The following is a 16384-nucleotide window of genomic DNA, read 5'->3' on the forward strand; positions in this document are numbered from 1 at the left end:
GGAAGAAGAAAAAGAAAAGAAAGAAAAAAGAGAAAAAGAAAAAGAAAGAAGAAAAGAGAAAAAAGGAAAAAGGAAAAAGGGAAAAAGAGATGTAGGAAAGAGATGAGGTCCAATCCTCACTCCGGGAAAATAAAACAAATCTGCCGAAACGAGATTAAAAACTGTAAAACAACTAAAATAAATAAAACACAACATCAAATAAATTAAAAACAAATTTTAAAGCGCAATAAATTAAAATAAATAAACTAATATATTAATTAAAATAAAAACAACCCTTCAGCGAAAATACACGCGAAAGCGGGTCATCACATGACCCATTAAGACATGATTTATAAACGGGTCAACCCGCTTAACCCGAAATAAACCCATTTTGACTTGTTTAGATTTTATTTCAAAATTACAATTTTATTATTTTTAAGGTGTAATATTGGTATTTCTCAGTATACTTATATTTTTACTATTGAGATTATTATTTTGGATCTATGTTCATGTTTGTTATTGTAAAGTTTATAATGTTGGTATTATTATTTATTAAAATTTAAAAAATATTGATATTTTTTGTTAGTAGGTTATTTTACTTTTTTAGATATTGTAGCTACTAATGAATATATATTTTAAATTTTATGTAAAATTATGTTAATCAAGTCAAATGGATTATGCATTTTAGTTCAACCCATTTATATGAAATAGGTTTATTGAATCGTGTCGTGTTGACATATTTCAAATTAATTATTAAATGAGTGACACAACATGACCCATTATCTAAATGAGTCGGGTTAGGATTTGAAAATTTGACATGTTTAGCTTAATGGGCTGGATTTAAGTTGACCTATATAGTCGAATGTTTATGACTTGACATGACTCAAAAACATGAATTGCCACTCCTAGTGAGTAATGACACCTGGGATAGTGCCACTAAACACCTGGTTCAAACAATCAACAAATTGCTATGTAGAATGTCCAAATCCACTTAGGATCACTATAATTACTTCTTGGATGGACCGGTATATTTCTAGCCATTCAAGTCATGTGATCGTAATGGGGCACTTGTTACTTAGAGGGTTAAGTGTGATGGAATGAAGACAATTCAAGTCATGTGATCGTGTCACTTATGCAAACACTATTCCAACCACTTTTTGACCAACCAAAAGAGGGCTTTAACCCTAGTGGAACTCCAAACCATTGGATTGCAATTGAAACTCTAAAATTCTCATGATGGCAAAAACCCTAAACCTTGATTTCAAATCCAATTGTGACCCAATTTTGATTAAGTGTTTAATCACTTATGCATGCAATTAATCACTCAATGTTTTACTCATCCACCTGTAACCACTCTATTACATCTTTGCAATCACTTTGGGCCAAGAAAAATCAGATTTAGACTTGATCAAACTGAAACCCTAAACAAAACCACAAATATACTCTAACTTGAGGCCCATTCAAGTAGGCCCATTTTGGCCCATAAAAAACCACCTTCAATGCAAAGCTTCTTGAGAAAGCTTCCCTCACCACCCAAGGCAGCCATATGGTTGACATGTCAGCCCAAATAGTGCTTGGATGGGAAGCCAAAAGGAAACCCTAAACAACCTACCCTTCTTGATAGCGGTAGCCCAAATACCATGGGCTGAGTAGCCCATGGTTTTGCCCATTGTTTTAACTGAAAAACCACCATCAAGAGGTTACTCAGCCACCTCATGTCAACCCTCTCTCCCTATAAAGCATGCCTCATTCATTCTCCTCACTCTTTGGTTATTTTTCATTCACTTGTTTGGAGAGAACTCAAGTGAGAGCTTCAGACAGTTTTTCTGGCGATAGTTACATTGCATTTTTTAGCCCTTTGTAAGTCGATTATCATGAAACTTTCTACATGCATTTTGTTTTCTTTGAGCCAATTTCCATTTGTATATTTTGGGTAACTTTTCATGCACTTTTTATGGGTGAAAATATGGTTGGTTTGAGCATGCAAAGGCCATAATGGACAACAATCTGGATGTTTATTGAAACTTTGATATTTTGATGAAAGTTTTGGTAAAATCTTGGGTAGATCGTGCTATGATGAAGTTTTAACATGTTGATATGAAATTTAGGTTTGGATTTATTGCATGTTAATAGTTTTTATAAAGAGTTTTCCATGATTTGGGAAAGTTAGAAATTGGAAGCATCAAAAGAGTTTCTGTTTTGGTGGAGTTATTATCTTTTGTTGTGGAAATTTGATCTAATGGCTTTGATGTTTACATATGATGCTCCTGAGGGTTTCATCTATGTTTTGGAAATTTATTTTTAGAGATTATTGGATTAGATCTTTGATGGCATGATTTTATACATGCAAAAGTTTGTTTAGGACTCAAACTAGAGGCTCTCTGTTTGGTTTTATGTCTTGGTAAACATTTTGCCATGTGATGCTAGATTTATTGCTGGAATCAAGTAATAACTTGAGTATGAGGTATATGGTTTTATTTCTTGAGTTTTTATTTTATTAAAATTAAGGATCTAGTGATTTTGATCTAAGACCAAAAGCATGGTGTACTCTATTTTGATGTTTAAATGCAAACTGACTTTGTAGCTTGCATTTTTGTAAATTTTGTTGTTTGAGCAAGCATGATAGTACTTATATTTGAATGATGAACATGTTAAGAGTATGATTACTTACTTTTTGAGTCCTTGGAATTGATTTGGAAAGCATTAGACCAAGAACATCAAGAGTTGGTCTTAATTGACCTAAACTTGGTGTAATGAGTTTGTGATTTTTGTGAAATTTATTTTTTGATGTCTTAGTATGATTTTAGAACATAGGATATGATTTTTAAGTATTGTAAAAATTGGTTTAAGTATGAAAGTCTGAAGTTTGGATTAGTTGCTACAAAATTTAAGTTTTGACCTATATATGTGAATCGGCCTAAGAAGATAGTTCACATAGTTGTGTGGTGTTTTAAATTTTTGTGGTTGAATATTTGGATTTAGGACAAATTTATGTGAGAAATGTAAATTTTGATATGATTTGGAGTCAGTATGCAAAATCCTTAATTTATGGCCAAAATTGTAATTTCTCACAAGTAGAAGAGTATATTTGCAACTCAACCATAAGTAAAACAAATTAATGTTTCCAAGTGTTTAGTGAGATATTCTAACCCTTAGAAATATCTCATTTTAGTTCACGCTATTTCACGCTACTTTTTAAGTCACCCACAATCATTGTAAGTTAGCCTCTAACTTATTCCGGTGACTTATGTATGTGCGGTGGTAAGACTATTATCATTATATTATTGTCACTTATGATTATTATAAATTGTTATAACATGCTATGATATGCATGTCATGTCATCTATTATAAATTCATTTGTTACATGCCATGAATATCATGTTATCTGTTATACATTTACGTGTTACATGCCATATCATTTTTACTGTACATGTTTATTTGTTACACGTCATGGTTACATATAATGAGTCACACGAGTCCATCATGAAATATTTTCCAACTCTAGTCATGTTACGTCTGCATACTCAAATTATTTTGCAAGTCATTATTAATAAACCATGGTAATCACATGAGACAAGACTACACTATCATGGTAACTCCATAAGACAAGAACATCGTGGCAACTCCATGAGACAAGACCATCGTGGCAACTCCATAAGACAAGGATATCATGGTAACCCCATAATACAATAATAGATTTTCATGTTAATTCAGAATGAGTCACATTATCTTTCAAGTCAGATCATGTCACATCATTTTTTCAAGTCAGATTATGTCATGTCATTTTTCTAGTCAAGTATATGTCATACTATTTGCCAAATCATGTTATGCATACCTATGTTCATGTCACGATGCATCCCTATCATTTTACTATCATACATGCATATGTATCCTGTTAGTAGCTTGGTAACTTACTTGCTGAGATTTGTAAATACACTTGGTAATCCCAACTACCATTCACCCACAATCTTCGGAATGATAGGCGATGTGTCAGGATATCAAGAAAGCATGCCTGGCAGATTGGATAAGGCTGATTAGTCCGTAGCAGATGAAGACGACAAGGAACTGATCACTTAGATTATTCGACCTTTGGACGTAATCTTATATGTCATAGCCAAGCTGCATGAGTGGCTAAGCAACTTAGTGCAATAGTTAATTTTCTAGATTGTATTTAGGAAGCATTGTCTCCATTATTCATTTTGTTACAAACTTATCGGACAAGTGTTGTAACCCTTTTAGAGATCTGTTTTTGATATGAAATTATGAAGTATGTTATGTTTTGGGATATAGTACTTCTATATATATAGGGCGTAGAATCCACAACTCCTTGCATGCATGACGTGTTGCTTTGCTAGCAATAAGACAGCATTAGACCTTTAAGAAATTTTAGTGTGTGAATTTCTTGAGCTGAGAGTGGGGTTAGAGATTACAAATTAACTACCTAGTGACCCCAGATGGTGAGCTCTACTCTACCACTCATCATCGCTAGGGGAACATTGTTCAATACTCTGCACTTACAACGAGCTCACCACCACATGGATTGGCGCGGCCTTCACATGACAGGCTCCTCACCTCGCATGACAAGCTAGTAAATAGTCCAAAATTTCAGATTTATGATGGTTATTGATAACATTTCTTTTTCCGGTTGCAACTGGTTTTGGGAATAATGAGCAGAGTGCAATTATCCCATGTGATGTAACTCTCTTCTCTTGGGAATGTTTAGCACATGTTAGGTTCATCTTTTTTTCTATAATCATGGACTAAGCTAATTAAAATATAAGAAAAGGTTTAATAATGAACGAACTCAATACAATTAAACAAAATTAAGCTACTTAAGTGAATTTTTAAGCTTGTTGAAAAAGGGGGAAATTGTTAGTGTGTGAATTGTCAACTTAGGTGCCCTAAGTCGTCAATGTCTAAGTTAATCTCATTTCTGCTATTCATGGATTAAGCTAGTTAAGATATAAGAAAAGATTTAATACTGAACAACATTGATCCAATTTAGCGAAATTAAGCTAATTTAAGCCACATTTCAAGGTTAGTGAAAAAAAGGGAAATTGTGAGCGAGTGAATTGTCAACTTTGGTGCCCTAAAATACTTTCTTAACCTGGACTCTAAGGTTTTAGTGGGATACTTTTTTTTTTTTTTTGAGAAATAGACTTCATTCATTCATGAAAGCAAAGTTATAGTTGTGACCAGATACAATTATAAGCCAATTATTCATAATTGGGGCTTCCCCAATATACAAATTCCTTTGTAACTAGTATGATCTTAACTTCTATAACTCTCTAAAACCGATTGAGAGACAACACTCTACCCAAAGTAGAGATTTCATCCCCCACCCTCTAGAGGAGGAGAGGGCTTTCACTCTATAGACCAAATGTCCAAGAGACTATTTCTTTTTCTTTTTTTTAACCTAAACAAAGGGAAATAACAAAAATCATAAAGATAAATGTGAAAATGGTGAATTATAGTTTGGAAAACTATAGATTAGCATTTTTAGCTTTGCGGGAAAAAAATACAAAAACAAACAGATTGTGGTGACGTGTGAGAGACATGCGCCACCCTAAAAGTGTGGCAGATGGTTGGATCTAAAGAAACCAAAGGCCCTGGTCCCAGAATTTTAAGTGGGATACTTAAGTTTAAGCTCAAAGTGTGGTAAGATTTGATTTTTTTTTTTTCCAAGATTAGTGTATGTTGGTACCAACAAAGATACATGAAGAGCTGAGGAATATCTTTTAAGTCCTCAAAATGGAAACAATTCACTTTGGTGTAATTAGAATATTAAAAATGCTTAATGGCAAAGTAACTATGGTAGCATGATTACCCATTTGACTAAAGAAAACTCATCATCAAATGAATCAAATCAATTTGAATTCAAGAGTTGGTATAAGCAAGGCCAACCACTAGAGGGTGGTTGTGCTCATTTTTCTCCTTTTCTTTTCTTCTAATTTAAATAAATTTTGAAAAAAAAAATTTATTTATCATATCATTTTTCACAGCTGCTTTGAAAGAAGTTTGCATATCCAAATATACTTTATAGTAAGTGCCACAACTTTCTTAAAACTCTATCAAACCATCATTTTAAAAAACTTTTGGTTAGTTACAAAATAGTATCTGAGTTTTCACCTTTTTTTTTAGTTAAGGACTTAGTTTTTAACTTTCGCAAAATTGATATATGAATTTAAAAAAATCCACAAGTATATAGTTACATTAGTCTCTCAATTTTTCAATCTTTGATTGGCTGGCTCATGGCATCAATATGCAATGCCAACCAACCAAAGTTGACATGTGGCAATCATCTCTTAATTTTCTAACTAGGAATTGACAGTGGTATTTAATTGGAAAATTCTTGAATTTCTTGAATCAATTTTGTGAAGATTAAAAATTTAGAGTTCAAATTGTAAAAACTTGAAAACCCATATAATGGTTTTGCAATTACCCAAAAGCTTTTGTAACTATTCACAAACACTCCTATAGTATTCATGAAACTATCTAAAAACCGAACCTCCCTATGCCTTCTATGGTTGAATTTTTGTAGAAATGTAAAGTTTTCAAGTGAGGCCTTGATGCATTTAGAGAGAATATTTGTTTCATCTTTTGAAATGGCAAGAACTTGGCATTCCATTTTAGTTAACATTGTTAAGAACGTGTTTCACACCCACCTTGCTCTATCGGTCATCTGAGCAAGAAAGTTAGAGGGGCCTCGAGTGCCAAGAAGCACTTCCAATACCTAAGTCACTGTGTGTTTAAGGGTGAGGGAGTTAGATAGATGAATGGAATCAATCCTTGAATCGTACCTATAGTGATATTTTTATATCTCTCTTCATGTATAGGGCATCTTGCTTTTTCTTAAGAGGGACAAGTCATTGCATTCAATGTAATGTCTTTTGTCGAGGATAAGATCTCCTATAGCTATCTCCTGCCAAGATCCCTAGTCGGTGCAATTAATGCTGTGAGGTTTCTCGTGGGTCACCCACATAGAGGTGTGCTCGTGTAAAGGTGGTCCCCTCCCTTGTTGGTTATGTTTTCCTCCTACTCCCTTAGTGGTCAACAGGCCCGCGGGGTTTAGCCATGGGCCTTACTAGCTACATGCATGGCCCAATAAAAAAGAGGATGAATATGTTTCTCTAGTTACCCCCACAAACTCTTAATATGCGCACATGGTGGGAATTTTATTACTCATGAAGGTTTCACATCTTGTTCTCTTAAAACATCTTTTTTAGCCGTATGCATTCCTACTTCTTGTGATGGGACTCGACTGTTCAGCATCTAGGACCTTCCATCTTCGTAGGGATTCATTCCTAATGTTTCTCCTTTTGTGATGCATGTACCCCTTACCAGGGGTAGTTTGATCAAATCCAACCCTCTATGTAAACAAATCGAGTCCTGACCTTCATGTTCTCCTTTCATCAAATCTCTTCACCCTAGTTGTTTCTTCAGGAAATTTATGCCTTCTCCTTCTTCATGCTCTTATCTTCCTATCAAAACCCCAACCATTATTTCCTTTCTGATGTAAGTGGCTCCCAAGAATGCTTCTCACTCTTTGTTTTGGAGCTCTAGGTCATTACGTTCAAAGGAGCCATCTATGAACTCTAGGGCTTCCAATTTCTCTAGGACCAAGGACAACCCCCAATACTTTGAGGGGTACCACTAGGCTATATTTACTTTGGCAATGGATTTGGACACAATGAGGAATTCTTAGTGGGTACCGAACTATATTATCCTAGAGGCTCATAGGGCTCACTATGGTGTTGTTGATTCGAAGGGGTTTGTAGAGAAGTTCGCGATGTATCCCCTAATGTTTTTGGATGGCATGCATCTTCCCTTTTGCCATGGCATATTTTTGGACTTCCTCGCATGACTCCAGTGCAGCTTCATCCCAATGCCTAGTTGTGGGGGTCGAGGGAGAAGAATACCCTGACCTAACAGCTCGGAAGTTTTTCTTTACCCATAAGGTGCAGTGTCAAGAGGGCAACCTATGCAGCTTTTGCTCTCATAATAAGTATAGGTTGCCCACCTGGAGTCTCACTTTTCCAGCATCAAGGAATGGTTTAAAAGGTCTTTCTTTGTATCAGGCAGCGGCTGGCCAGGCCACTCACCAAGAATTTCCCTTTCAAGCTATGTAGGAAGGTTTTCCAGATGATAAGGAGCTTTCCTTGGAATTGACTGGTTTGGAAGGGGCTCATTTGAGGGTGGTTTACTCATGGGTTACAAACCACCAGGAGGAGGTTTGGATAGATGCCTTGTTGACTGTGCTCAATATTGAGCAATTTTTAATGATGCCAAATCGGTTGCGCCACAGTAGTTGCCATGCTTCGAGGGCACTATCAATCTCTAGGGGTTGGAAGAGATCGCCTAGTCCATTTATGGAGGGGGAAAGGAAGAAAGCTTGTACCGAGGGCAACGTAGTTAGTGAGTCATCGGGGAGCAGTAGTAGTACTACGTTCAAGCAAGATGTCCCCTTTTCTTTCGAAGGCCCCTAGTCAATCAAGATCTGGTGAATCGGCCCATCATGGACCTTCTGCCTTGCGTAGAATAGACAGTGTCTTGAAGCAAACAAAACTTGATTTTTCTACTGGAAGGGGCTTCATCCGTCCTTTGCCCAAGACACATCCCACCTCATCGCACCTAGGCCCTACCTTGCCAAGCGACCAAGGTTTGACTAGGATCCTTAATCGAGAACAGGAAGAGCTTGAGATGGCTTTTTTCTTAGCCTTCCTCGATCCTAGTCTAAGAGGTCCTCATGAAACCGATGTGCCTGGAGATGCTCGGTTCCCCGATTAGTAAGTCGAGGGGTGCGCCACTCTATTTGGGGTGGTCTTTTCTCTGGTAGTGAGGGTCCCTCTAGGTGAGGGTAGCGAGGTGCCCACCCCATTTAGGGGTCCTAAGGGCTTGTCATAAGATGTCCCCCTGGCTATGGACCTTAGCGAGGAGAGGGTCTCCATTCCTTCCTCACCTTTCATAGCATATCGTTTGGACCAATCCTTGGGGGACGCAGAGATGTTAGATGTGCAGCCATTCGGCACAAAAGATGCGGTGCTCCCGATTACATCAGTTGTTGATAGCGACATCATGGAGGTCTTGGTTGTGTCACTGCTCAATGCATCAGTTGGTTGTGACGTTTAGGTGTCGGTTGTGGCATCACCTGATGGGGCAATGTGGAGACCTCAGTTATGTTAGCTCCCACTAGGGTGACATTAAGGTCCTGGTTGTGCCATCGCCCGATGTGGGTGACATGGAAACTCAACTTATTTCAATACCTACTAGGCCTGTGGGCCCCCTCCATGGGCTTCTTCTTCCTCCTCTTTCGTTTCACTATTGCAACTTGGGGGCTTGAGGAAGGCCCCTTGGGAGAGAGGTTACAGTGACTCAGGAATAGGTCTGAATGTTTGCAAAGCATGCGTTGAGGTTGTGAGTCAAGAAACCAATAAATTAAAGGAGATCCTAAACTCTATGGGTTTTCTATTTTGCTTGCTTCTATTCTCTTCCTTTTATTGGTCCTTTGCTTATTTACTGTTGGTGTTGTTAGGGAATTGAGCCATGGGCGAGGTCTAAAAAGGAGATAGTCAACTGCCACATCAAAGTCAGATTGTAGGAGGAGGAGCGGGATACTAGGTTGGACCAATTAGCTCGTTAGGAGTTCTAGTTGGAGAAGAGGGTTGCCGTGTTGGAGAAGGCCGAGAAGTCCTACCAGGATCTCAGTGGCGAGAGGGACAAGCTGGCCAAATAGCATGACTCGAATACGAGGCAATATAACTTTTTGGAGAATAAGTATCTACACCTTAGTGAATCTTGGACATGTAAGCGAAATGAAATCAAATCCTAAGATCAACAAATTATGGCTAGAGAGTTTGAGTTGGCTATTTCCAAGGAAGACATAACTTTTCACTTTTCCAGCAGATAGGGCCCCTGGAGTCTAAGTTGACTGCTTCCCATGAGAATGGGACTGGCTTTTATCCTAGATGTCGACAGGTAAGGTGGTCCGGATCAGAGCCTTGGGCTATGGGTATAAGGTGGGCTTGGAAACGTTAAAGGATCATTTGGTGGAGAACCCTGGGAGTGACTTGAGGTTCACATAATCAGTTCATTATCCATGTATACATTAATAGGAACTGGTGCTTCTACTTATGTAAATGATATATTCATCTATTCAAACTTGTGCTTTTTGTTGGTATCCATATTCTTGCTCTTTCTCTTTCTCTTTCTTCTCCTTTTTGTGGGTGCCTACTCGCCTTGCCCACTACTGTTTCTTTTATTTTGGATGGAAAGGTGATCAGTCATCGCTTAGGTGCGTAAGATTTTTGGGGTAAATAGACCAAGCGGAAGATGTGCTAGTTTCTTCGCCAGGTAGCAAGGAGAGATGAGACACTTAGTAAAGGTGTTCCCTCATTTCTTCACCGAGTGCAAGCACGGAGCATCGGCTTATAGAAACCATGTGAGCGATGTGCTCAACCGCGTTGGGTGGTGAGGAGAAATGGAATACCAAAGAGAGGTGCTCCCCCCTTTTTTTGCCAAGTGTGAGCTCGGAGCATCGGCTTATAGAGACCAAGTAAGAGATGTGATCGACCACACTTGGTAGCGAGAAAAGATGGGACAGTTAAGAGAGGTGTTCCCTCCTTTGTTCACTAGGTGCTAGTGTTGAGCATCGGCTCAAGGAAACCAGATGGAAGATGTGCTCAACCGAGCTAGGTGGCAATGAGAGATGAGACATTTAGGAGAGGTGTCCCTCCTTTATTTGCTACGTATGAGCATAGAGCATCAGCTAAGAAATTAGGCCAGAGATGTGTTCGACCATGCTAGGTGGTGTGGAGAGATGGGACACTTGGGAGAGATGTTCCCTTCTTTTTTAGCTGGGTGTGAGCACAAAGCATCAGCTTAAGGAAACTAGGCAAGAGATGTGCTCAATCGCACTAAGTGGTTATAAGAGATGGGACACTTAAGAAAGGTGTTCCCTTCTTTATTTGTTGGCTACGAATGCGGAACATCAATTGAAGGAAACCAAACAGAAGATGTGCTTGACCGCACTGGTTGACAAGGAGAGATGTGACACTTAGGAGCATTGTTGCCATCTTTCTTTGCCGGGTGCAAGTGTAAAGCATTGGTTGAAGAAAACCAAGCACGAGATGTGCTTGACCGCACTAGGTGGCAATGAGATATGGGACACTTAGGAGAGGTGGTCTCTCTTTTGTTTGCTAGGCGCAAGCACGGAGCATTGGCTTAAAGAAATCAAGCAAAAGTTGTATGGGTGGCGAGGAGAGATGAGACACTTAGGATAGGTGTTACCCCCTTTGTTTGCCAGGTGCAAGCATAGAGCATTAGCTTAAGGAAACCAGGCGGGAGATGTACTCAACCATGCTAGGTGACGAGAAGAGATGTGATACTTAAAAAAGGTGCTCCCTCCTTTGTTTGTCAAGTATAAGCGAGAAGCATCGGTTGAAGGAAACCAGGCAGGAGATTTGTTCAACTGCGCTGGGTGGTAAGGAGAGATGGGGTGTAGTAGAATGTTCTAGAAATTAAGCTGTAAATGAGTGATGAAGGAAATAACTGAATTCCTTTCCGTAATAGAGTGCCACGCTTTCTTCTAGGGAAAGCACCTCCACAAAGTAACAGTACAATAATTCTCCAGATATCTCAGGCGTGACTCATATGTCTGTTAATATACTAGAAAATACTAAATTACTAATAAGTCCTTACTCTAGAATGGGCTTAAAGCCCTTACAATAGCAAGAATAACAAAACAGATAGCTAATATAGTTGGGCCCAATCAGCTTATCACAAGGCCCGTAATCTTCATTCTTCAGTAGTCCACTACAAGGCCCATGTTTCTTTAGCCCACGACAACATGTTAACCTAGACTTCTCTACCCGACAGGAACCAGTTCAGTTCCTCAGGGGTTCCACTCCAAGCCGCCTTATCACAACTCTCCCCCACTTCAGAAAACCTTGCCTACAAGGTGGGGAAAGTCTTCACACAAACGGTGGCGCAGCTCCCACGAAGCTTCTTCTACAGTCTGCCCTTGCTACCGAATTAATAACTCCACAGCAGGTCTGTTTTTCACCTTCTTTAATCTCCTTTGTAGCACTTCTTCAGGTTCTGCCTTGATGATCCCCTTACCGTCTATAGGAGGTAGTGTAGTTAGCGGTAACACTCCCTAGCTAAGCTTAGGCTTGAGTTGGGACACATGAAATACATTGTGAATCTGTGTTGTAGTAGGAAGTTTTAGGCGATAGGCTACCTCCCCAATCTTTTGTCCCACTTGATACGGCCCGTAGTACCTAGGTGCAAGCTTGAGGTGTTGGCGCCGGCTTATTGTAGACTGTCGGTAAGGCTGTAGTTTGAGGAAAACCCAATCTCCAATTTGGTAATTTCTTTCTTTCCTTTTACTGTTGGCATATTTTTGCATCCGTTCTTGGGCCTTGACAATGTTCTATTTTAGCAGGTGCCATAGTTGCTCACGGGTTCTCAAGGTAATTTCTACTTCCTTAAGTCTAGCTGTACCCGAGATGTAGTTGCTTAGTTTAGGAGGGCTGTACCCATATAATGCTTCAAATGGGGTTATCTTTATAGATGCATGCATGCTAGAATTATAACACCATTCTGCCAACTCGATCCACTGAGCCCAATCCTTTGGCCTGTCCCTTACATAACTCCTTAGATAATTTTCTACCCATTTATTGACTGCTTCTGTTTGGCCATCTGTCTGAGGATGGTAAGCAGTACTAAAGGCTAGTTGAACCCCTTGTAAGGAAAATAATTCCTTCCAAAACTTGCTGGTAAAAGTAGGGTCTCTGTCAAAAATGATGGACTGTGGCACTCCATGTAATTTAAACACATGTTTCAGAAAGAGTTGGGCCACTATCTTAGCAGTGTAGGGATGACAAATGGGAACAAAATGGCCATACTTTGTAAATCTATCCACCACCACCCATAGGGCATTAAATTTTCCAGAACTGGGCAATCCCTCAACAAAATCCATAGTTATGTCTGCCCATGGCTTAGAGGGGATGGGCAAGGGCTGTAGAAGCCCACTAGGGAGAGAGTTATCCACCTTCACCACTTGACAAATGTCACGCTCTCTTAGAAAGGCCTTCACATCAGCTTTCTCGCCAGGCCAATAGAAATCTCTTTTTAATCGATGTAGGGTCTTCTCAAACCCCATATGACCTCCCATAGGATTGCTATGAATTAGCTCAAGTATCTTTTGAATTAGGCTTTGATTAGCTGGAATGTACATTCTGTTCTTGTATAAAAGCAGTCCATTCTTCACTGTATAAGGGTTGTTTAAGTCACCATCTCGATTCTTTTTCCATAATTCCTGTACAACAGGGTCTCCTGCATACAAATTCTTAATCTCATCAACCCAGTCCCAACTAGGTAAGGATATCACAGATAGTGTTGCTGTGATATTCTCCCTCTATCTAGATAAAGCATCGACTACAACATTCTCCCTTCCTCTCTTAAATTCCACCACAAAATCGTACCCCAGCAACTTAGAAATCCACTTTTGTTGCATAGTGGTTCCTATTCTTTGTTCCAACAAAAATTTGAGGCTTTGATGGTCAGTTTTGACCACAAAAGCCTAGCCCAATAGATAAGGGCGCCACTTTTGCACTGCTGAAACTAGTGCAAAAAGTTCCTTCTCATAAGTTGACAAACTCACAGCCGTCCTTTCAAAGCCTTGTTGAAAAAGGCTATTGATTTCCCTGCTTGCATTAAAACTGCACCAATGGCCTCCCCTGAGGCATCGCACTCGATTACAAAAGACGACTGAAAATCTGGTAATGCCAGGACAGGGGGCTGGGTCACCGCAATTTTCAGGCTGTCAAAGGCAGCTTGTGCTTCACTATTCCATTTAAAATTTTCTTTCTTCAACAAGTCTGTTAAACGAGCAGTAATAGCCCCGTACCCCTTTATAAACTTTCGGTAATACCCAGTGAGGCCCATAAAGCCTCTTAAATCTTTTACTGTTCGTGGAATAGGCCTATCTAACATTGCTTTCAGCTTCTCCGGGTCAGCCCTGACATCTTGGCTAGAAATGAGATGGCCCAAGTATGACACTTCATTTGAGCCAAAGGTGCATTTGCTCATTTTAGCAAACAACTGGTGTTGCCTCAAAATATCAAAAGTAATCTTTAAATGGTTCACATGAGTTACTGCATCTGAATTGTAAACTAAGATATCATAAAAAAAAAACTAAAATGAATTTTCTGAGATATGGTTTAAAAACCTGGTTCATTAAGCTCTGGAAGGTGGAGGGAGCATTAGTTAAGCCAAATGGCATCACTAGAAACTCATAGTGCCCTTCGTGTGTCCGGAAAGCAGTTTTTGGTATGTCCTCAGGCTTCACCCATATTTGATGGTAGCCCGACCGTAAGTCAAGCTTGGAAAACACCTTAGCACCTTGTAGTTCATCCAGCAACTCTTCCACCACTGGAATAGGATATTTATCCTTAATAGTGGCACTGTTTAGTGCCCGATAATCAACACATAAGCGCCACGTTCCATCAGCTTTCCTCACCAATAAAACATGTGAGAAATAAGGGCTTTGGCTGGGCCTAATAACCTCGGAGTCTAGCAACTCCAGCACAATCTTTTCGATCTCATCCTTCTGAAAATAAGGATATCTGTAGAGACGGACAGAAATGGGGCTGGTTCCAGGCTGCAAATTTATGGCATGGTCATGGGAACAATGGGGGGGTAAACCTTTTGGGGTGGCAAAAATGTTGAAATAGTGGTTGAGGAGGTTCTGTATACTTTCTGGGGGCTAGTTGGGTTGGTATCCCAGAGCCCAGGTCCTACTTTTCATCCTATCAATGGCGGAAGGAACGCGTGAAGGAACACATCTGAAAGACCTACAGGAAGGCTTCACCTCCTTCAAGAAGTCTACTGAGTCACAGATGAGCACGTTTGGTGTGGAGCTAATGGCAGTGCGTAGACAAATGGAAGAAATGATGCACCAGTTCACCTCATTGGCCTCAGATCTGAAAAATGCCAATGTACACAAGTCACAAAACCTGCATAACAATGGGGACAAAAGTGAACAACAAATGTTACCTCATGCAGGTGATATTTTACCACGTTCCATCCGGCTGGAATTTCCCATGTTTGATGGTACTGACCCCCATGCCTGGCTGTACAAGGTAAAACAATTTTTTAAGTTCATAATACATTGCCTGAGCACCGTTTGAGATTAGTGTCCCTTCATATGGCTGGTAAGGCCTTAATCTGGTTTCAAGGCCTTGATGAATCTGGGTTATTGGGTGAGTGGGAGGAGTTTGTCAATGCTCTCCTTATACGGTTTGGCCCTTATAGTTTGGATGACCCTATGGAACAACTCACTAGATTAAGGTAGGTGGGAACTATCCATGAATATAAGTCTGACTTTGAACTGCTTGCTAATCGCCTTAGGCAGTTGTCTGAAATAGATAAACTTAGTTGTTTTATTAGTGGACTCAGTGATGATATTCGTCTAACGGTGAAAATGTTTAATCCTACAAATTTAATCACAGCTTATCGTCTTGCTCGTATCCAAGAGGAAAAAGTACTCCTCCAGCAAAAGCCTTCCACCCAGTCTCCCTCAATCTCCTATACTGAACCAGTAAACACTAAATATAAACCTCCACAAAGCCAGCCTATCACAAAATCGAGCCCCTCCTTCAACAAAGCTGTCGTGCCTATCCATAAAATCAATCCAACCCAAATGAAGTTAAGAAGAGAAAAAGGCTTGTGTTATCACTGTGATTCTAAATGGCACCCAGGTCATCATTGTAACAGTCCTAAGTTGTATTTGATTGAAGATGTAAAAGAAGATTGTGATGAGTCTTTTGAGGCTATTGGCCAGCCCTCTTACCAGTCCACTGAAAAAGGGCCGTGTAATGAGGAAAAGGTTCCACAAAAAGTTCCTGAAATTTCATTGCATGCCATCATTGGTTCTAGGAACCCTAAGACTATGAGGGTAAAAGGCAAGATTGGGAGTCAATGGGTGGTAATTCTTATTGATTCAGGAAGTACACATAACTTCCTGGATCCAGCCGTTCTATCAAGAGTTCACATTGCCCTAGTAGAGGAGGATAAAATCAAGGTTAAGGTAGCAAATGGTGAGATGGTGACTAGTGAAGGTAAGGTCACGGGTGTGAATGTTTCTATTCAAGGGTCCTGTTTTTTGGTTGATCTATATGTTCTTGTGTTGGCTGGATGTGATATGGTCTTGGGAGTGTAGTGGTTGCAAGGTTTAGGCCTGATCTTATGGAATTTCAAAGAATTAACCATGCAATTTACAGCTCAACAAACTGTTGTTCAGTTAAAAGGGCTCACTGGCAATACGTGGATTGAAGAGGGTCCCATTCACAAAGGTAGCCGATTAGGGAGCAAGGGCATCCTTTTGCAATTCATCGAAACTAC

General features: G+C 39.6%; 1 protein-coding gene across 1 annotated transcript; it reads right to left on the minus strand.

Moving 5' to 3' along the window:
• Positions 1–12410: 12410 nt before the first annotated feature.
• LOC122304716 (uncharacterized protein K02A2.6-like) lies at positions 12411–15108 on the minus strand. The gene is made up of 5 exons (XM_043116986.1): positions 15059–15108; positions 14853–14997; positions 14211–14642; positions 13644–14113; positions 12411–13353 (listed from the first exon to the last, which is right to left on the minus strand). The coding sequence occupies exons 1-5, from the start codon at positions 15106–15108 to the stop codon at positions 12411–12413; spliced, it is 2040 nt and encodes a 679-aa protein (XP_042972920.1).
• Positions 15109–16384: the final 1276 nt, after the last annotated feature.

This window comes from Carya illinoinensis, chromosome 3 (assembly GCF_018687715.1).
Source record: "Carya illinoinensis cultivar Pawnee chromosome 3, C.illinoinensisPawnee_v1, whole genome shotgun sequence".
NCBI lineage: Eukaryota > Viridiplantae > Streptophyta > Magnoliopsida > Fagales > Juglandaceae > Carya > Carya illinoinensis.